Source organism: Equus quagga, chromosome 10 (assembly GCF_021613505.1).
Source record: "Equus quagga isolate Etosha38 chromosome 10, UCLA_HA_Equagga_1.0, whole genome shotgun sequence".
Taxonomy (NCBI): Eukaryota; Metazoa; Chordata; class Mammalia; order Perissodactyla; family Equidae; genus Equus; species Equus quagga.
In genome coordinates this window covers 37,495,939-37,518,900 of record NC_060276.1, presented here as the reverse complement: position 1 = coordinate 37,518,900, position 22,962 = coordinate 37,495,939, and the positions used below count along the sequence as shown (strand labels likewise).

Here is a 22,962-nt window from a genome sequence, read left to right as displayed (position 1 = left end):
TGAGAGTAGGAAGCAAGATGAGGCAGATCCTTTACACTAAGAGGGTGCCTAGCCAAGCTGCGTGCCTGGACACCAGTCAGGGCAGAGGCACCCTCTTTCTAGTTGAGCGCCACTTGCCTGAGTCGCTGTGTATTGGGCTTCCATAGATCTGAAGTTTCCTCCAGATACCACAAGCATCAGCCCTGTGATTAGGAGGAAAAGGCAACCAACAGACACCTGTTCCTAAGGCTCTGGGGGTCTTACATGGGGCCTGGCAATTTTCAGAAATGGAGGGAAGGCTGTACTCTCTCTGCTGTAGGGGCCAGAAAACCAAAACCAAGCTGTATCCCCGGCTCCTGACAGGATCCCAAGATGAGAGATGAGAGAGGTGCTTGGAGGTCATTGACAAGACCAGCAGAGCTGAGAATGTGGTTCCTGTATTCACACAGACTGCTGAGAATTCCGTTTGTTCTCTCAAAACGCAATCCTTCAGAGGGGCTAATTTCCCCTTTTCTTCTTCGTTGTTGTTTTTGTTTTTTTTAATGTTCTTGGGTAAAAGCCAGAGGAGGTAATAGAATATGAAATTTCATGCACATTGTGTAGACTTATAGCCTACTGAATTGTTTTTTAATTACAGTGTTTATGATTTTCCCTCTTGTTTATAATTATTTTATGTTAAATGTTATAATAAAATATATTAGTTCCATAAATGTTTATTTGAATTGTATTTTGAGAACTACTGGGGCCTTTTGCTTCTTTGCTTGCCTGAGTCCTCTTATCTTTGTGCGTAACCTTGGGATGAGGCCCCGGTGGAAGTATTTCCTTCTTGGCATTTGACACCATTAAACTCAAGATTTTGTCCCCTTGACATTTCCCTTGTTGTAGTCCTTGCTCTCAAGCAGTATTGTTAATAATTCAGCACAGCGTTGCATACTATATCCAGGCTGATCAAGAGCAAATATAACTTAGATATAGAACAATTTAGATAGTTCAGAGATAGAGTTCAGAAACGTGCTGCATGTTTGCATACAAGTCCGGCTTGTATTGGCATATAGCATACCTCTGTGTGAAGGCTGACTGGGCAGGACCTCCCTGGCTCTTCTCTGTGAAGCCGTGCTTTGCTCGCATATATTGGGTTGGATGGAGAGACTCCAAGCAGCAAACCATTCTTGTATAAACCCAGCCAGCAGAGGGGGCCTCACTTCCAGACAGAGCTGGTGGATTTCTGGGTGGAGCAGAAAGGGAATATACCAGGCACCTCCTTCTCAGATGGAGTCATTCAACAGTCACGTACTCGGCACCTGCCCTGTGCCAGGTACTGTGTTAGTGGGAATCAGAGGGAAATAAGACACAGCCCAAGCCCCCAAGGAACTCAGGGCCTAGCTGGTAAACAGATATGTAAAGAGACAAAAACAGTACAAATGGGAATTCAGGATGGAGGCCTTGTGTGTGTGGCGGGGAGCAGTGCTGTGGGAGTGTGGAAGAGGGGTCGGCTATGGAAGGACGGAAGGGCAATCTAGGTGGAGAGAGTAGAGAACAGAGGCCTAGAGGTAAGAACAGTGTGTATGCTGGCGGCCGGGTGCGGGTTGCGAAGCAGGTCAGTGTTACTGGAGAATAAGATGCGAGAGATGGAACAGTGAGAGTCGAGGCTGGAAAGGGATTTGAGAGCCAGGTTTTGGGGGAACTTGTGTGAAACATTAAGGAAATCCTCCCACTTCACAAGTTTGCAGTGCTTTTAGCAATTATTAAGAAAAAGAATAGATATTTATTGAGCCCCTGCTATGTGCCGGGCACTTTACATATATTATGTCATTTAATTCTCACAACAACCTTACGAAGTAGGTATGATTCCAGTGATGCTATCTGCTTGGGAACATTAAAGAAACTCTCAGGTCACATAAGTAGTAACTAGTGGCGTTTGGATTTGAGCCCACGGCTTTCTGATTTCAAAGCTTGTGCCTTTAACCATTAGGTGGTTTTTTTAATGATGAGTTTATCAAACATTTGTAAAGCTTAACATCTGTTTTAGGAAGATTGCATACTCAAAGAAAAAGTGCAATCAATGATTTACTGACTAATATATTTAAAGACATTTATTTGTACTCTGGAGAGCCAAGAAAGAAATTGAGGTATCTGGTATAATGATTAATATTATAATAGTTGATTTTTGATTACCTACCATGTGCCAAGTGCTTTACATGGCATCATCCAATTTAATTATCACAACAATATTGTGAGTTAGATATTACCATCATCCCCACTGAAAAGACAAGGAGGGGCTGGCCCAGTGGCGCAGCAGTTAAATGCGCACGTCCCGCTTCGGCGGCCTGGGGTTCGCCAGTTCGGATCCCAGGTGCGGACATGGCATCACTTGGCAAAAGCCATGCTGTGGTAGGCGTCCCCCATATAAAGCAGAGGAAGATGGGCACGGATCTTAGCTCAGCGCCAGTCTTCCACAGCAAAAAGAGGAGGATTGGAGGCAGATGTTAGCTCAGGGCTAATCTTCCTCCAACAAAAAGAAAAAAGAAGAGGAAACTGAGGAACAGAGAGGTTAGATAGCATAGCTAGAGGATAGGTACCTGCCCTCTAAGTACTTACAATCTAGTTAGCTTCAAGTTAAGGCACACAACAGTGATTTTTAGGCAAGCCCATTTCCCTACTGTCGATATTCAATTTTGTTAACCTTTCTTAAGTGGGGAAAGCAGATTATCTTTCCTGAAACTTTTCACAATCGTTCATCACAGATTTGTAGACTGTTATAGCTGGTAAGGGTTAAAACCTTCTAGATCAGGCGTTCTCAACCTTTTTTGTGCCGAAGACCCCTTTGACAGTATAGTGAGCCTATCAACCCCTTCTCAAAACAATGTCTTTAGATATATAAAATAAAATACATAGGATTATGAAGGAAATAAATTATATTGAAATATGGTTATCTAAATATTAAAAGTAGAAAATTATGATATAGTTATGTAAGTGCTTGTTATTAATGTAGTAAATAACAAGATCTAAATGCAGTTCTGATAACCACGGTAACTTCAAACTAATGATGAGTGTAAAAATATTTAAAGAGGCCTGTAATAACAGTAATGTGACATAAAACTGTTTGAGATTTCTACCGGTGACAAAGTCACAGGTACTGCTAATAGTACCGTGATCTGTTCTCTGCATTTGTAATTGAAGGAAATCTAAATTTCAGCTGGAGGTTGGTGAAAATAAAGATGTAACATTTTTCCATTGAAGTTTTTATCTTCTGAATTTTTCAGAATCCTTGTTCTAGGCCAGCCACCTTATAATGTTAATAATAGCTAACATGAAGGAACCTTTACTATATGCAAGGCACTATGCTATGACTTTACAACCATTTTCCATTTATCCCTCATAGCAAGCCCATGAGGTAGGCTTGTTTTACAGCTCTCAGAAAGATGCAATTAATTTTCCAAGGTTACACAGCTGGCAAGTGGAAGAGAATGACAGAAATTTATTGTCTCACACTTCTGGAGGCTAGAAGGTGTCAGCAGGGTTGGTTTCTACTGAGGCCACTCTCCTTTCCTTGTAGATGGCTGTCTTCCCCTGTGTCCTCACACGGTCTTCCCTCTGTATGTGTCTGTGTCCAAATGTCTTCCTCTTATAAGGACATCAGACAATGGGATATTATTCAATGTTAAAGAGAAATGAGATGGCAAGCCTTGAAAAGCGATGGAGGAACCTTCGATGTATATTAATAGGTGAAAGTAGCCAATCATATTGGATCAGGGCTCACCATAATGACTTCGTTTTAACTTAATTACCTCTTTAAAAATCACATTTCCAGATATAGTCACATTCTGAGGTACTGGAGGTAGGACTTCAACGTATGGATTTTGCAGGGGAACATGATATAGCCCATAACAGATCCCAACCACAAGGATTCCGATTGAGTAGGTCTGGGGTGGGGACGAGGGATCTATAATTTTAAGAGGTCCCTGGGTGATTCTTATAGACAATCACATTTAGGAGCTATTATGTTCTCAATCATGAACTTTTTTTAGCACAGTACTTGGACATGGAAGATGCTCAATAAATATTTGTTGATGGGTTGACCAAGGAGAAATAAAATATGGAGATGTTTATATGTAAATAAGATATGGGGAAATTTTAAAGTGTCCTTAGGGATCATCATGTAGAAAGTAGACAGATAGAGGTCTCAAATAGTATAGACACCTCTGTTTGAGGATAGGGAGCTGGACCAGATGATCTCAATGGCCATCCATTCTTACTTTCAGTTTTTTATATGCAAAAATAACAAGGCGCAAATTTATATGCACGTATTAAGGGAAAATTATGAACTGATTTGAATGGGATAGAGTTAATAAGAAAACAAAAGCAAGATCCTATATATGTAGGATATTTGAGTCTTTGTGATTGTGAATGTATTTCTATATGGAGCTTTGCCTATGTGTGGATATTGTGTGTGTGTATGTGGGGACGATGTTTGAATATGGTTGTGTATGAGTGAGAGGGACTTGTATAGAAGAGTGCATGAATGGGCACTTGTATCATGTTTATTCATCTCAGCTGAGGGCCACTTTACTCTTCCCTCTTAGAGCTCAATAGATGGTTACCACTATAATAATTTTAAAGATAGTAATACTAGCGGTAGTAGTATAAGCACCTGGTACTCAAGAATCTCTAGTTTTTCTAGATCTTCTTTAAATATTGATTTATTTTACTACAGTTTGGTTTTCCATCCTTCTATTACAACTGGGATTTACTCTATTCAGAATTGATGCATTTTTCTCTTGCTTAAATTAAAATATATCCTCTTGTGGAAGAATTCCAACTAAATTGTTGACAGCAGTTACCTCTAAGGAGGGTGCAGGATTAGGCACTTGGGGAAAGGAGTGAAGGAAAGGGACATTTTAGTTTTATCTCTTGCCAAAAAGTTAGTATGTTTTATTTATATAAATTAAAGATTTTTATTGTAAAAGTAACACAAGATTACTTTTTGAGGGGCCGGCCCTGTGGCCGAGTGGTTAAGTTCACCCACTCGGCTTCAGCGGCCTAGAGTTTCACCAGTTTGGATCCTGGGAGCAGACGTAGCACTGCTCATCAAGCCATGCTGAGGCAATGACCCACATAGCAGAAGGACCTACAACTAGTATATACAACTGTGTACTGGGGGCGGGGGGGGGGCCTTTGGGGAGAAGAAAAGAAAAAGAGCAAGATTGGTAACAGATGTTAGCTCAGGGCCGATCTTAAAACAAATATATACTATTTTTTGAAATTGCTAGTACAGGATGTTATAAAGAAGCTTCAAAATTCACCCACAAATCTAACAACCAAGAGCAACTTTTATCTCAGCCTCTCTTTTTTAGAACTATTTCATGGAGGTTATATATTATTACATCCTCATATCTACAGTGTTTTCTTTTGGAGTTGATAGTCTGGTATTTGAGTGAGTATGTGTGTGTCATGAGATGAAAGTTGTGATAGAAGGAAGCATAGGGTGGTGATGGAAGGAATGCAGACTGAGTGTACCTAACCCAGATTGGAAGGGTCAAGGAAGGCTTCCTGGAAGAAGAGGTGGTGCCTGGACTGAGCTTTGAAGGATGAATTGGGAAGGCCAAACCCATTTTCTTGTGCCTACCAGGCATTCATCTAATGAAATAGTGGATATAAAACACTTAGTGCCTAGCACATAGTAAGAGCTCAATAAATGGTAGATATCATTACTATTACCTGACCCTTTCTAGCAGACTTGAATGACAACTTGTGTTTGCTTTAAGGAATCAATGAGATAATGCATGTAGAGTACTTAAGATAGTGCCTGGCACATAAAAAGTGCACAGTACATGGTGGTGATTGACAGTGCCGGTGGTGGTGGTTTTATTTTTAGGTTCTACTGGACTGAGATGGAATCTGCTGTCTGTGATCTTCTGGGTTGTCTGATTCTACAGTTTGTTCTGTTACATTGTTTCAGATGTAATGTCTCTGATACCTAACCTCTTAATTTCAAGTTCATGTGCCCCATGTGCGGTAAGCCAAACACTGAGACATCAGTGCTTGGAGATCAAGAAAGTTTTATTCAAATTGGCCAAAATGAGAAGGTGGGAGCACAGGCTCTTTCAAATCCACCTTAACAAGAGCAGAAAGCAGGGAGGGCTTATGGAGCTAAGGGGCTTGGCGAGAGGAACTTCGGAGAAACAAAGGGGGCAACCTGACTTCTGGGCATCAACTGCTGCTGGGGGCTGGCGATCAGGTGATTGCAACCTCCCGAAGGCGTTTTCTTTCTTCTGCAAAACAGGCTCACAAATCCTCTTGAGCCCTGAGTCACCCCCAAGTTAAACAGGAAAACAGCAAATTGAACAAGGTTGAAAGGCAATCATGTTCTTATTGAATATCTACAGTAACCCTCAGGTACCCGACTTCATCTCCAAGCATGCTTTGGTTTGGAGCTATTCCTTATAACAACAGCTGGCCCAACCAACCACCACTACCACCATCACTGGCCACGTGGTGTGCTCAAGTTGTAGTCTCCAAAAGCACATAGAAAATACAGGAGCTGATGGTGAGAGAAGTGGAGCAGAACCTTGGCTGCCTCAGAAGATATTTTATGTGTAGTCAAGGGGATAGTCTCTGGTTTTCTGATCAGCACAGTCCCTGTACTGCTAAGACAATATAGAAGACACCTATAGGAATATAGGAAGACACTTATATAGGAATATAAGAAGAACCTATAGGAGATTCTTCCTATAGGAAAACACCTATAGGAGAGACAATGTAGGAAGACACCTGGTAGAAGTGAATCAAAAGCTTTCCCCATCTTTCTTGGGTACTTTCATTGTCTGCATCAGAGGGCAGAGTGTACGTGGGCCACAAGTATGTTCCTCAGTCCAACCCCATCTCCCCAGAAGAGCCAGCAGTAACTCCTTCCCCACTAGCAACAGGAAGTCACTTTCCCCCCCAGTTTCCCTCGCTAGTGCAGCTCTTAGTGTTTTTTCAGAGCTTCACGGAGATTTTAATGGGCATTTTTAAATGGTGAGTATCAGACATTGCTAGCTTGCTGCCTTATTAACCCAGAGTTCCCCCAGATATAATTGATCTTCTTGCTAAAGACCTCAGTGAGAAGGCACAAATGTCCGCTGCTTTTTCATGGTCTTTTGTTTCTAGCTTTCCATTCCTATCTATCCTGGGGACCCTGTCATCTCATTAGTCATCTCATATTACCCAATATAGGAGTCCTCTTCCTTTTTGTAAGGGAAAATTGTGTTGTACTTTCCTGAAGCTTTGATCTCCTGCAGAAAGAAGGAGGTTAAGGGCAGAGGGAAACTGACTGAACCCGGGGGCTACCTGCCAGGGAGTGAGGAGGATTGGGGGCCAGGGGCACTCTTCTTATCTTCTTCTCTGAGCTGTGAATCCAGGAAAATTGCAGAGAGCATGGTAGGTGGAGGGTAACCATCTTGTGGAGATAGCTTGTAAGGCCTTGGTATTGTTTGTAGATCCCTAGCTACTGATTAGGGGCCCCTGACCTAATAGAGTGGAAAAATGGTTTGTGTTGTTGTTGTGGCTGCTTTTTAATATCCTTCCTGAGGTGTATCTCCCTTCCTGTATTAGCTTTCTAAATCTTGATACTCTGCACTCAGCTTGATCTATTTGCCCTACTTTCCACTCTTTGGAGCATTCTTATTTACCTTTCAGCCACTTCTGGAATTCTGGACTTGGTTTATCTAGCCCTTTGTCACCACTCCATATGTAGACACACAGGCAGCCTCCAACTTGTACACAGGCTGAGATCTCAAAGTTCATTCTGAAGTCAATTGTTTGGAAGGTTACATGCATTTTTTTGATAGGAGAAAAAAATTGTTTCCAGGCCAGCCCACAAAAGATTTTTTTTTTAGCTTTAATGTACTAGAACTGTAGGCCATTTGTAAAGAAAAAGTAGAAAATATTACCAATTCAGCAAAAACAGGAAGACAGTCCAATGGAATAAGAAATGCTTTAGCTTGACTGCTGGCTGGTGCTGGAATCAAGGAGGTTGAATTGGATGAGGTGAATGGGGCTTTCATGTGGCCCTTATGGCGACTTTCAGGGACTTTAGAAGTCTGCAGAGGGTCGTAACACTAGTTCTTTATAATTTCTAACCTCACTTCAAGATGAATGGCTTTCCATAATAATGACTATTATATACTGAGCACCTACTGTGTGCCCGGCTCTGTGCTAGGTAGTCTACATAGCTTCTCCTCGTTTCATCCTCACAACAGCATTAATAGGTAAATACTATAATGACCTGTATTTTACAGATGAGGATACTGAGGGTCAGAAAGGTCAATGAGCTTGATGAAGCTTGCTCAGACAGTACAATTGGAAACCAAGTCAGTGGTTTCCCACTCCCCAAACCCATGACTTACTGTATGTTCTCAGCCCCCTTTTTCTTTTCCTTGTCTGGATATACCCTGAGCACCACTTCTAGGGCTATTAGCCGTGATTAGAGTTCTCCATTAGTTCACAAAGAAAACAAAGATGAGAGAAATCAAGAGAGGTGGAAGGAGGGAGAAAAGGAAGGAGGATGGGAGAAAGTTTTGCTATGCAAAAGTTCGACTAAGAAACCTGGTACAGTCGTGCATGGCTTAACAATAAGGATATGTTCTGAGAAATGTGTCGTTGGGTGCTTTAATGGTTGTGTGAACATCCTAGAGTGTACTTACACAAACCTAGATGGCATAGCCTGCCACACACCCAGGCTATATGGAATTAATCTTATGGGACCACTGTCATATATGCGGTCCATCATTGACCAAAACGTCGTTATGCAGTACATGGCTGTACCGCAGTGCTTCTCAAACTGCACTGTGCATACAAATAACCTGACGCTTGTTAAAATGCAGATTATTATTCAGCAGGTCTGGGGAGGGGCCTGAAATCCTGCATTCCTAACAAGCTCCCAGGTGATGTTGCTCCTGTTGGTCCACAGGTAAAACTTTTAATAGCAAGGCCTTATAGTGCTAATGATAAACAAACAAAAAAATGTGAGCATCATTAATACACCACTCCTAATTTAATTGGGATCAGCTTCTACACTACACAGTCACTTATTATTCTCCTTTCTCCTGTAGGCTGTCCCAGGCCATTGTCTCTGTTTTGGCTCTGCCTGTCTGTTTCAGCATACGCTCAATTGTTCTTGTAAATACAGGTGTTAAAGACGTATGAGCATCTTCCACCACTTCGAGCTCTAAGCAGCCTCACTCAGGCATTAGCTTCTCTTGTACAAGCTAGATTCCTGACCATGGGGTTCCAGGCCTCAACAGCCACTCTCATCTCTTTCTCTACCAGTAGAAACAGTCTTATAAAGGTAAGGCATATACCACTGCTGTCCCTGCTCTTTCTAATCTCCTTTCTCAGGGCTATTGCCTTCATCTGGAACAAGAAACAGCCTGGCTTTTTAAAGAATCTGAATCCTTATTTCTTCAGCAGAGTTTAAATAATACCAAGCATTAGTTTAAGGCAGCCATTGAAAAGGTTCTTTGCAGAGTCCTCCTGCCAATTCCAGAAGACCAGTAAAATTTGTTTCCTGGAAGCTTGTTTGCTCTGTCTTGCCACCTTCTCTTCTCCCTCCCTTAGGATTTTGATTGTGATCATTTTGTGCCATTCTTCAAGTTTTTCTTCTATTTTTAGATTCTCTGACTCATTCTTCCCCAATAGCAAGAGCCAGAGAGGGCCTTCTATCCTAGCCAAGTTCTACTCTTTTAAGTAGGAAATAGTCTCTCACAGTGTCTACAAATCAACTTGATCTGTGGCCCATAATGACTCGATTGCTTTTCCATCTTCTCTCTCTCTAACTGTGGCCTTTCTAACTCCCTTCATCTAGCCTCCACTTGAATACACTAGGTAGGTTCACATTTTATCATTGGATAAGTGAAAAACTGTGCTGAAAAAGACTTGCAATCTTCTCTTTGTAACTTCCATCCATTAATCTTACTTTTACCATATGGAGCAGAAATAACCCTTCAAATGTTTCATGATGGCTGTCATATCTTCCTTTAACCATCACTTTGCTATACTAAACATGTCCAATTCCTAATCAGTCCTCAGTGATTTCTTGACCTTATCTAGCATTATAGTTTGTAAATGTTGACTTTAAAATAAGGCACCTGGAAATGGACACATTGCTCCATGTGTGGTTTGACCAGCACTGAGTACGTTAGGACTGTTCCTTCCTGTGATGTTCTAATGCAATTTTATAATTGTGTTGGCTTAAAAAACAGTAAGTCACCTCTTCACATTTATTGAGCAACTACTTTGGGTTAGATACTTAACATCTACTAAACCACCTCTCCAAAGGTTCAGTGGTATAGGTTCTCTGTTCTCTCTTACCCCGTGGAGCCAGGAGATGATATAGCTACCCTCTTCCAATCTTTCCTACTGTTATCTACTCTCCTCCAGCTTTCTCACTTTTGAGGATCTCGGCACCTCACTTATAGTCTCGCCAATTCTGGCCACCATCCTGAGTGATTTTAACGTCCTTGTAAATGACCCATCTCCAAGCTTCATCCTTTCAATCATTTTTACCTCCACTCCACTTCACCAACCTATTCCCATGATCCACTTTATTCTCAGCAGATGACCTCACCTCTTATTCCATTATGCAAATCTAAGCCATCAGATGCTAACTTTCATTTTCCTGCCCTCACCCTGCCCTGCCGCATAGCCACATCCTAACCTCCTTTCTTTTTGTCTTGCAGGAATAGATATAGGTTCTCCAGTACAAAGCTAATCCATCTACTTACGCTTTGGAGCCCATTCTCTCCACCTTCTTGGGGCCTTCCTTCATTGGTTAATCCCTCACTCATCCGTTTCTTCAATCACTCTTTCTCTTTTCACCGGCTGCCTCACATCAGCATTTAGATATGCTCAACTTTCTCCCATTAAAAAAAAGAGACAAATAAAACCTTCCTTAGACTCTATCCCCAACTGGTGCTCACCCTATTTCTTTCCTTCTGTTGTCATGGAAGCTTTTCAGAATAGTTTACACTCACTGTCTCCATTTCCTCAGCTCCCATTGAAAACTCAGCCCTGACCCTCCCTCCAGTCTGCCTTTTCTGACCCCAGAATACCCCTGTCACTGCTCTTCTTAAGGAAAGCAGTGACATCCTGATTGCCAAATATAACGAACAGTTTGTGTTTTACTGGACCTCTCTCTGCTGCATTTAATAATTGATGACTCTCGCTCCACTTCTGTCCTCATGCCTCTCTTGAAAGTGCCTACTCCTAGGCTGTGGTGATGCTGCTTCTCTCCTGACTCTCCTCATTCCTCTCTGGTTACTGCTTTGTGGCCTCTTCCTCTGCCACCCCTTAAATGCTCGTCTTTCCCAGGATTTTTCTTATTCTCTACCTTTCCCTTGGATCATCTCATCTATCTCCGTGCTTTTATCTGTTGTTGTGTAGACTCCCTCATCTAGAGCTGTAACCCCAGACCTCTCCTATGAGCTCCAAAGCTGAATACTCAATTGCAACTAAACACGTGGGACATGGTATATCCCACAGGTACCTCAAAACCAATCTCAGTATGTCACAAATTCATCTTCCTTACTCGCATCTACTCCTCCTCCTCTATCCACCCCACTACCATCATTTTGATGACTTAGACCTCTATCTGCACAGCTGTCCAGGCCTGAAACTTGGGAGTCTTCCTAGACTTTTCATTCAACCAGTCACCAAGACTTAAGTCTCTTCTAAGTATCTATCTGTTATGTCTTTTCTTTATGTTATTACAGCATATAGTCCAGGCTCTCCATCACCTCTTTTTTTAACTACTTAAATAGCTTATCAACTGCCTCTTGGCCTACTCCTCTTTAATCTGTTCTCCACATTGGTGCTAGAATGAGTTTTCTGTAATGCAAATCAGATCACATCACTCCTCTGCTTCAAGCCCTATCATGGCTTCCCTCTTCTTACTGGTTGAGTCTAAGCTGCTCCACATGCCTTACAAGGCCTTTCACAGCCTGGCCCTGCTTACCCTTCCAGTCTCCATTCCTATAATCCTCTCCTATAATATCAAACTGAACACCCCATCCTGCCTCTATGCCTTTGTACACACTGTTCTCTCTGTCTAGAATGACCTCTTGCCTTCCAGCCAAACCTTTCTTCAGCTTTCAAAATTGGACTTGGAGTATGTCTGGATAAATATACAAGAAACTAGTGACAGTAATTTGCCTCTGCAGGGAACTGGGTGGCTGGGGCACAGGGGTAAGAGGCAGACTTACTTTGGCCATCCTTTCGTACTTAAATCTGAATAGATTATTCAAAAAATAAATACGATGTGATCACTTTTTTAAAAGACTCATGGATCATGTCCCCTATAAAGTTGTCTCCCCTTTCCTCTCCTTCTGTAGTTTTCCCTCCCTTTTCTGTGCTATCTCTGGGCCTAGTATGTGCTCCTGTAAGTAGAATAATCACATTGTGGTGTAATTTATCTTTTAAGCTGAATATCTCCTCAGATTGTGAGCTCCTTGAGGGCAGGAGCTACATCTTATTATTAGTTATTTCCCCAGAATCTAGCACAGTGCTCCATAAATGTTGATTGAATGAATGAAGAAATGAATGAAGTATGGGATGCCCCAATTATAAAACAAGGTTCCCAAGCATATGCTCTTTCCAGATCTCCCTCACTCTGTCCTTCGCTATGTGTTGAATCTAAAAGTAATACTTTACATTTATTCCTAACTATGATCCATCACCTTTTCACTGTGGGTTCAGCATCATCCAAGGCTGCCTAGATTCTTTCAAAGTCCTGCCTACCTTTGTGTCATCAGCAGATTTGATATGTATTTATATGTCCTATTCTGAGTCCCTGGATCACAGAACTGGAATAATTTATTTAATACCTACTGCTTATTGAACACCTACAGTGTGTTAAGCACTGTGTCAGGTGCTTTTACATATGACATTGTCACTGCATTTGCTTCAAGGTAGATATTTTGATCCCCAGTTTATAGATAAGGACATTGAAATCAATATGGTTAAGTACTTTGCCCAGGGTCACATTGCGAGTAAGTGGTGAAGCTGAGATTTGAACTGAGGTTTTTTGATTATAACACTACACTGATTAAAAGGGGCCTCTCCACTGCTTGACTACCAGGCAAGGGGTTTTCCAAATTTGGCCTGAACTCCTCGGTGCCTAGTGCTTATCGTGACCCAAGGCAGCCCATTCCATCTTTGGGCTGCTCTGATCATTTTGAAAGCTCTTGTTTGTAGTAACACAAAATTGTAAATGAGCCCAAACAAGACGAAGCCAAGAACAGAGTCTTTCTGTTCAGTGCGAGAACTTCCCTTCTAGTCTGACACCAAACCATTCATTTGTTCAACTAGTTACAGACTCATCTCAACAAACAGCTGGAGCATCTAGCCTATATTTTGCCGTCTCATCTACAGGGAAATTATAGGAAACTTTGTCCAATGCCTGGATGAAATGAAATCCTCTATAGCTATCACATTCTCTGATCTGCCAATCTACTAACAAAATAAAAAAAAAAAAAAAAGGAAATGAAGTCTTGGAGGGAAATTTGTTTTTTAACCAGGCAATTTGTCAATGACTCAAAATAATGAGTTTCCAGTGGCAGACTTTCAGGCATCATTGACAGGCTGTCAGGAACACGATTTTTGGGCAGTGGGCTTCTTACTGCTCTTCAAATGGCATCTAAATAGGCAGTCCCCCATTTTCTTTTTTTTTTTTTTTTGAGTTGTATAACACTGTCATTTGCACCTGGTTTTATTTAGGCTTTCATTTCAATTTTCTATGCTTTTATTTTTCTTTGACTGTGTTCTGCCATCGCACATATTTTCTCTGTCTGGTTCATTCCCTACATTTCTACATCCTCCTCCCACATACACACACACACATACCTCTTTCTTGTCCTTTGAGAGTCAGTGCCTACAGCCCCTCCTCTGGAAGTCTTCTCTAATGTCCCCAGTCCGGGTAACTGCTTCTCCTCCTGTGTGATGTAATAGAAAGTGCATGCGGTGCCCACCTTGAAGTAGATCTCCAGTAAGTGTCAGTTTCCTTCTCCCTTTCCCCCATGTATATCTCTAAAGAAGTATTAATAATACATCTTATATTTTCTTGTTTACTTATCTGGCTTCATCACTCAATTCTGAACTCATGCGTTCGTTTGTTCAACAGATGTTTATTGCTTGTCTACTGTGTGTGCAAGTCATTGTTCATGTTAGGTGCTGAGGATATAAGGATTTCTGGAAATCATACTTTCACTGTGCCTTTTTCAGTATTGTATTCACAGCACCTAGCATAGTGCTAGACAAGTAAAGAGTGTTCATTAAATGTTCATTAAGAAAATGCATTTTCTCAGCAGAGTTTCTCCAAGCGTAGTCCTTGGACCACTTGCGTCTGGACCACTAAGAGATGTAGGTTAAATGTTAAATGTCACTTCCTGAATCTCATGCTAGATCTACTGAATCTCTTCAGGGTGGGCTGCAAGAATCTGCATTTCAATGTAGTTCTGCAGGTATTTCTTTCACACGAATTTTGGAACCATTGCAAAATAAGAGAGAGAGGGAGGGAAGTAATGCCTGTCTTTGAAAAGTGTAGCTAAAATCAATTGAACCATTTTTAATGCCTCTGACTGCTGTAGGAAATTTTAGTAAAGGAGGAAAAGAGCATTAGTTAAAATTCTCTGGGAAGGCTTTTTAAACAGACTTGGAATATTCGAGTAATTAAATAAAAGTCCTTCTAAAGTCTAAAATGACAAGTGAAATTATTGCTAATAAAATCAAATCTTAATTTAGGTCAAATTTATGATGCCAGAGACTTTTCAGTTTTATAGAGCTACTTGTATACTTGGTAATATATATAGGGATTCTTTGTTTAACCTAACGATACGTTATATTGATTCCCATATTATAGACTTGAATTGCAAATTCATTACTTTAAATTATGAGCGAGTATGTCTCAACCGTATTTGTGCTTTGATCGAATTATATATGCGATTTATCTGATGCCTAGCCCTTGATCAGGAATGATAGTATTGCTTGCTCCATGAAGATTTGATCCATTTTACTGTTTTATGCCATACTTTCTAAGAGCATAGTGTTATTAAACGTGTTCTTTGGTAATCAATTAGGCATGTAAGAGCTGCGTTAAGCAAATACAGTGTAACTTCCCTTTCAGGAAGACTTACAAAGCTGGATTTTATGACCATGTTCTTTGTTCTTGGGGCCTGGACTTTTCCATTTTGGGTTTACCTTGACGTGATTCTCATGGTCAAGAGCTGAGATATCTATGCATCTGGGCACAAACCTCTTAAATATCCACAGTTTTTTATTTCTGTTTCCCCCCTGGTAACTTTGCTTTTTTTTTTTTAATTTAATTTACAGTTTGTTGGTAGTGTCACTGCTGCCGAGCTGGATCGCGAACTGCTGCCCTCACGGCGCCCGCTGGGCACCGTGTCCAATGACCTGAGAATTCTGTGCAGCAGCTCCTCCCAGGAGCTGAGCGAGCATGGGGACCAGCAGTTTGGTGGCGGCAACGAAGAGCATGAAAGATTACTGAAGGAAAGCTCGACACTGTATGTGGGAAATCTATCTTTTTATACAACTGAAGAGCATGTACTTGAACTCTTCAGTAGATGCGGTGATGTCAAGAATGTATTTATGGGCCTGGGTAAAGTCAAGAAAGCGGCATGTAATTTCTGTTTTGTAGAATACCATAAGAGAGCTGATGCCGAAAATGCCATGTGGTTCCTAAATGGGACCCGCCTAGATGACCGTATCATCCGCGTAGATTGGGATATAGGCTTTAGAGAGCGCAGACGGTATGGCCGGTATGGCCGTGGCCGATTTCGAGGCCAGGTAAGAGAGGGGCTTCGTTTTGACTTTGATGCTGGTAGAGGAGGCTTTGGAAAGCAGACTCAGGCCCGTGACAGGAGAGGAATCCACTAGTGAAAAACCTGCCACTCTAGCCCCTCAAAAAGCCTATTAAAGAACAACACCAGGTCAGCAAATAGCCTATTTCATAACAAGTTCAAATTACTTTATTTGCTGAGCAGAAACTCTTTCAATGTATTTTTCTCTCTGAAACATTATTAAATGGCACAAATAAAAACATTCTTTCGTTCTTGTCTTAATTTTGAAACTGAATGTCAGATTACCAATTTGACCATCAAGTGGTCCAAAGTGAAGTGTCTTCAGGAATAAATTAGGTATGTAAGGTCTGAATCAGTCAACGCACAACTTCCCTTTCAGGAAGACTTCAGCTGGATTTTATGATCATGTTCCCAGGTTGCAAAGTGATCATTTTCTAGAGCTTGCATAAAATAAAGTCGAATAACTGGAAATTTAAAAAAATTATCGAAGGAATACAAGCACGTTATTTTAAAACATAAAAAAAAAATCCAGAAGAGTTTATAATGAAAGCAAAAATCCTCCTGCCCCACCGCTTCCTACCCTAGGCCTCTTCCCTGGGCAATAACTTTTAATTTTTTAAGCAGTTTTTTTCTTGTTTCTTTCCTGATGGTTTCCTCCATATTTCTAAATAACATGGCTGCTTATACTATTTATTTTCATTTTAAACACCGTCTACTGGCTTCTTGCTTTCATAGGTAAGGATGTAGTTCACTTTCAGCCCCATTTGCACTTCTCTCTCGCCTCTCAATTTAGTTTACAACACTTTACTTATTTTTTCTATCATTACATAACATAGGTTAGGTTATGCCGAGTAAAAAACAACCCAAAAAGCTTTAGTGGCTTAAAATCACTAAAATCTGTTCCTCATACTACATTTCTATTGCCGATGGCCTGGAGGCTCTGCTCCATGCCGTGATCATCCTCCTTCTGGGGCCCAGAAGGCATAGCCACTGTCATTAGTGTAAATCAGTTATGGTAATTGCCTCCCTCTTGCTGGTCATTGGTCTAGGAATCCAGGCTTAAGCCAACCAGAGGTTGACAATCCCATGATGATAGTTATTAATAAGTTCAGGGATGGGCAATGACCAATGGGGACCCCAGTAAGACTAGACTTTTAGTTTATGTTTGAAAGAGAAGTTGTCTCTCTCCTTCCCACTGGATGTGAATAAGGATGTATATAGCTTTTGCTACAAACGGCTTTCTTACAACCACAGGAGAAACCAGTCCTAGGATGAATTGGCCATTTTAGATGGTAGAGGGAGGGACCAAAGAAACTGTGTCCTTCATTACATTATTCAGCTGCCAAATCAACTGAGCTTGCAGCACACACTATGTCTGGATGTCCTATCATGTGAAATTACATATTATTTTAACAAGTAAGCCAGCTTGTTAACATGCAGCTGAAAGAACTCTGATACCAAATACTTTTTCTTAATTTCATTCTTGTGTAAAGGATTTAAATTGCTCCCTCATGAAACCAAGCATACATCTCCAGGGTTCCTGACCTTTCATCTGGAAAGTTAGATAGAATCACCATCTTAGTCCTGCCTCCTTCACCCTGTGACGTGAGATCGTTCACTTTGGTCAGTAACATTCTTTCCTGAGTAGGGGAGGAAAGGGAATGTCAGCTTTTATGGAGTGGCTATTACGTACCTGGTGCTTTGCTAAGGCTGTAAAACACAATCTCATTTACACTTAACAACAGCTCTGTGCCCATTGCAGAGGTGAGGAAACTGAGGATCAGAGAGGTAAAGTCGCCAACTGGTAAGTGGCAGAGCTGGAGTTCAAACCAAGGGAGTGTATGTTAAAGCTGGGGCCCTTAATTATGGTACTCTATTGTCTCTCTCCCTTACCTTCACTCAGACCACAAAGTCCAAACCTCTCTTTGAGGTTCCTTTTTCTCAGGAAATTATCCCACTGACTGAAGCGTATCTGCGCCTCTCTCCCCCAAGCAAGCTTCTCAAATGTGTTCTCCTAGCTGTCCTGACATCCAGGATCATTCAGGCTCCACATCTAATGTCATCCAGCCATATTTATCTTTACTCTCTGGGAGAAACAGGAGCATCTGACATGCGTTTCTGACCAGTTTAGCTTGCTCTGCATATAACAATGGAGTTTACTAACTTTCTAACGTCTCCTCTTTGCAACTTTCCTAAAATAGAAAAAAGAGATCTTTTCAAAGTCATGGGATTACAATTTTGTTTTCATCACAGGATGTTTCTGGAGGAGTGCCTTGGCATATCTCTCAACCACTCCTAGTGGCTGCCCACTTGGACTGCTCCCAAGGATGTCTTTTCCTAGGCTCAGAAAAAGCATTTAACAATGTCTTGTGAAGCATACTTTTGGTTAAGTAAAGGATCTTTCATACTACATGGCTAGAAGACTCTTCCACTAGTTCTTACACGTTCTTCAAAATCATGCTGAATATATCAATAGAATAAAGGATAAAAATCATGTGATCATCTCAATAGACACAGAAAAAGCGTTTGAAAAAATCCAATACCCTTTTCATAATCAAAGTGCTTAACAAACTAGGAATAGAATCGAACTTCCTCACACTGACAAAGGGCAACCATGAAAACTCCACAGCTAACATCACACTCAATGGCAAAAGATTGAAAACTTTTCTTCTAAGATCTGGAGCAAGACACCTTCATTCACTGTTGTACTGGAGGTTTTCAGCTAGGACAATTAGGCAAGAAAATGAAATAAAAGATACGCAGATTGGAGAAGAATAAGTAAAAATATCTTTATTTGCAGGTGGCATGATCTTGCTCAAAAAAATCCTAAGGAAGCAAAATCAATATACAAATATCAAGTGCACTTCTATGAGCTAGCAATAAGAAATCCAAAATGAAATTAAGAAAGCAACTCCACTTACAATAGCATCAAAAAGAATAAAACACTTAGGAAAAAATATTACAAATGAAGTGCCAAATTTATGCTCTGAAAACTATAAAACGTTGTTGAAAAATTAAAGGAGACAAATAAATGGAAAGATATCCAGTGTTGATGGATTGGAAGACTTATTAATACAGTAGTCCCCCCTTATCCTTGGGGATGTGTTCCAAGACCCTCCAGTGGATGCCTGAAACTGCGGATAGTCCTGAACCCTATATGTACTATGTTTTTCCATACGTACATACCTATGATAAAGTTTAACTTATAAATTAGGCACAGTAAGAGATTAACAACAAGGAATAATAATGAAACAGAACAATTATAACAATATACTGTAGTAAAAGTTACCATAGATTTTAGCAACCTCAGCATACGATTTTTTTTCTTTCTGTATTAGATCAAGAACTTTCACCTTTTAACTTAAAGGAAGCACTTTACAAATTCTTTTTGGCATATCCAAATTGCCAGCATCACTACACTACTCTTGCACTTTGGGGGCATTATTAAGTAAAACAACGGTTACTTGAACGCAAGCGCTGCAATACTGTGACAGTATACAAGCATTACAATACCGTGACAGTCGATCTTATAACCAAGATGGCTTGAGTGACTAAGGGTGGGTAGCATATACAATGCGGATACATAAGACAAGGGGATGATAGGCTGGCCCCGTGGCCAAGTGGTTGAGTTCGTGCTCTCCGCTGCGTGGCCCAGTGTTTCGTTGGTTTGAATCTTGGGCACGGTCATGGCACCACTCATCAAGCCATACTGAGGTGGCATGCCACATACCACAACTAGAAGGACCCACAACTAAGAATGTACAACTATGTACTGGGGGGCTTTGAGGAGAAAAAGGACAAAAATAAAATCTTAAAAAAAAAAAAAAGACAAGGGGATGATTCACATTCCAGGCAGGACAGAGACGGATGGCCGAAAGATGTCATCACGCTACTCAGAATGGTGGTGCACCATTTAAATCTTATGAATTGTTTGTTTCTGAAATTTTCCATTTAATATCTTTGGATCACAGGTAACTGAAACCATGGAAAGTGAAACCACAGATAAGGGGGGACTATTGTATTATTAAGAGGGCAATACCCTCCAAATTGATCTATAGATTCAATACAATGCCTATCAAAATCCAAGCTGGCTTTTTTTGGTAGAAATTAATAAGCCGATCCAAAAATTCATATGGAAATGTAATAGAATAGCCAAAATGGCCTTGAAAGAGAAGAACAAAGTTGGAAGACTCACATTTCCTGTTTTCAAAATTTAGTACAAAGCTATAGTAAATAAGACAATGTTATATTGGTGTTAGGATAGACATACAGATAAATGGAACAGAACTGAGAGTCCGGAAGTAAACCCTCACATTTATAATCAAATTATTTTTGACCAAGTTACCAAGACAGTTCAGTGGGGAAAGAATAGCCTTTAAGCAAATTGTGCTGGGACAACTGGATATCCACAGGCAAAAGAATGAAGTCGGACCCCTACCCCACACCATATACAAAAATTAACTCAAAATGTATCAAAAACCTAAAGATAAGAGCTAAAACTATAAAACTCTGAGAAAACAACATAGACATAAATCTTCAAGACCTCGGGTTGGGCAATGGTTTCTTAGATATGACACCAAAAGCACAAACAACTATAGAAAAAATAGATAACTCGAATATCATCAAAATTAAAAACTTTTGTGCTTCAAAGGACATCATCAAGAAAGTAGAAAGACAATCCAAAGAATGAGAGAAACATTTTGCAAATCATATATCTGTTAAGTGCCTCATATCTAGAATATATAAAGAATTCTTACAATACAACAATAAAAAGACAGCCCAATTTAAAAATGGGCAAAGGAGCTGAATAGATATTCTTCCAAACAAGAAATACACATAGTCAATAAGCACATGAAAAGATGCTCAGCATCATTAGCCATCAGGGAAATGCAAATCAAAATCACAATGAGATACTGCTTCACAAACACTAGGATGGCTATTACCAAAAAGTCAGATAGTAACAAGCATTGCTGAGGGTGTAGAGAAATTGGAACCCTTATACATTGCTGATGAGCATATAAAGTGGTGCGGCTGCTTCGGAAGTAGGTTAGCAGTTCCTTGAAATGTTGAACACGGAGTAGCCATATGACGTAGCAATTCTACTTCTAGGGATATACCCATGAGAAATGAAGACACATGTCCACACAAAAACTTGTACGTGAATGCTCATAACACAATAATTCATATAACCAAAAAGTGGAGACAACTGAAATGTCCATCTACTGAAGAATGGATAAAGAAAATGTGGTATATTCCTATAATGGGATATTATTTGGCTATAAAAAGGAATCAAGTACTGATACATGCTAAAACATGGATGAACTTTGAAAACATTATGCTAAAGGAAAGAAACCAGTCAAAGAAGACCACAGAGTGTGATTCCACTTATATGAAATGTTCACAGTAGGTAAATCCATAGAGACAGAAAGTAGAATAATAGTCGCCAGAATCCAGGGAGGTGGGGAGGAGCGATCACTAATGGGTATGAGGTTTCTTTTTGTGGTGGTGAAAATATTCTAAAATTGATTGTAGTGATGGTTGCACAAATCTGAATATACTAAAAGCTTTAAATGGATGAATTGTATGGTATGTGACATATTTCAATAAAGCCGTTAAAAAATCACTCTGAATAAAAAGCTTGTTGGAGGTGGGGAGAGACAAGGGGAGGCAGGCTATTTTATCTGTGTCTTTCCTGGTAATATGGAAGGCTTCCCTCAGTTAAAAATTTCTTACATAAGACTTGCCTTCACTACAACCCCACTTTCATCTCCAACCCATCTTCTTTCAATTTGTGTTCCTTGAGGGTTTGTCCACGTTGCTAGCACCACCAACACTTTTCTTTGTGGGGACCGGGGAATCTATATTTAGTCGGATATTTGGATTCTTTACTGTATTCTGTCCTAGAGGAGCAGTCTCTTTGTCCAGGCAGAGATAGGGCACTGACCAATTTCTGATCTCAATTCAGGGATCACCGGAATGGATATATAATGCTACGTTTAAATCACCTTCTCTCTGTCCTCTTTGTGCCTTTGGATTCCTTTTTGCATCCGGTCAGTGAATTTCCCATCTTCACAGATTATTCAGATCATAAAAAAATCCCCCTGGAACTTTAACTTGCTGTCCTCAGTGGGTGTGAATTGGGCACAAGGTATAAAATAATGAGCTGAAAATGGCCTTGCATCTCATCTCATAAGATCTTGTTTCTCATCTTATACGATTCTCCCAAAACTCCCTTAATGAGATAACCCCTGCTTTCCTATAATACAGCTCACTGCTTTATTGTACATGTTCATTTGCCGTTGGGCAGATAGGATCTACAGCGAACAGCGAACTCAAGGCTTACCAAGAAATCAGAGAAATTAAAAGGAGGGAAAACTAGTGAGTTAGAAATCCTTTAATATGCTCATAGTAGGTATCTAAGTATTTTGAAATAAAGTGATTTCACTATGGTTTTTTTTTTTGGTTTCACTATTTTTGAACTTGTATTCATTAAATAAATAATTATTGAGTGCCTACTACGTGCCAGCTACTCTGTAGATTCCGGGAATGTATTAACAAACAAAATGGACAAAAATTCCTGCCTTCAAGGTACTTGTATTCTAGAAGGAGGAGGCAGACAATAAATAAGATATATATTTGGATGGTGATAAGTTCTATAGTGTTAAAATAAAACAAGGATGGGATAGGGAATGTGCAGGGTGGAATTGCAATTTAATGTAGAGTGGTCAGGAAAGGCCTCACTGAGAAGGTTGTTACTTGAGCAAAAAATTTTAAGAGGTAAAGGAGTGAGCCATTTGGATATCTGAGTGTGATAGATTGTATGACTGTAACAATTCCTCCTGTCCGGCATGCCCTTTTTTGTAATGTGACTTTGCTACTCTTCCTATCAAGAGGTAGAGTTTTCCCTCCTCCTCGAATCGGGGCTGGCCCTGAGACTTGCTTTGAATAATAGAATTGGACAGGAATGATTTGCAAACTGCCAAGGCTTAGGGCCCACTAAGAGGTCTTGCAACTTCTATTTCCACCCTCTTAGAACATGGCTGCTATACGGAAAAGGCCAAGTTCTCCTGCTGCAGAAGACGCCATGAGGAAAAGAATTATGGTGTCCCAATTGATGGCCAACACCAAGGCT

General features: G+C 40.5%; 1 protein-coding gene across 1 annotated transcript; it reads left to right on the top strand.

Moving 5' to 3' along the window:
- Window positions 1–1,474: 1,474 nt before the first annotated feature.
- On the top strand, window positions 1,475–15,917 carry NCBP2L (nuclear cap binding protein subunit 2 like). Its single transcript, XM_046672846.1, has 3 exons — window positions 1,475–1,576; window positions 9,149–9,307; window positions 15,343–15,917. The coding sequence occupies exons 1-3, from the start codon at window positions 1,475–1,477 to the stop codon at window positions 15,904–15,906; spliced, it is 825 nt and encodes a 274-aa protein (XP_046528802.1). The 3' UTR covers window positions 15,907–15,917.
- The last annotated feature ends 7,045 nt before the right edge of the window (window positions 15,918–22,962 follow it).

Excerpts from the sequence above, each read along its gene's own strand:
- NCBP2L (XM_046672846.1), top strand. The coding sequence starts at position 1,475 with ATGGAAGGACGGAAGGGCAATCTAGGTGGAGAGAGTAGAGAACAGAGG. Across the intron at positions 1,577-9,148 it reads GGGTGCGGGTTGCGAAGCAG|GTGTTAAAGACGTATGAGCA; the intron begins GTCAGTGTTACT and ends TTGTAAATACAG. Across the intron at positions 9,308-15,342 it reads GTAGAAACAGTCTTATAAAG|TTTGTTGGTAGTGTCACTGC; the intron begins GTAAGGCATATA and ends TTTAATTTACAG.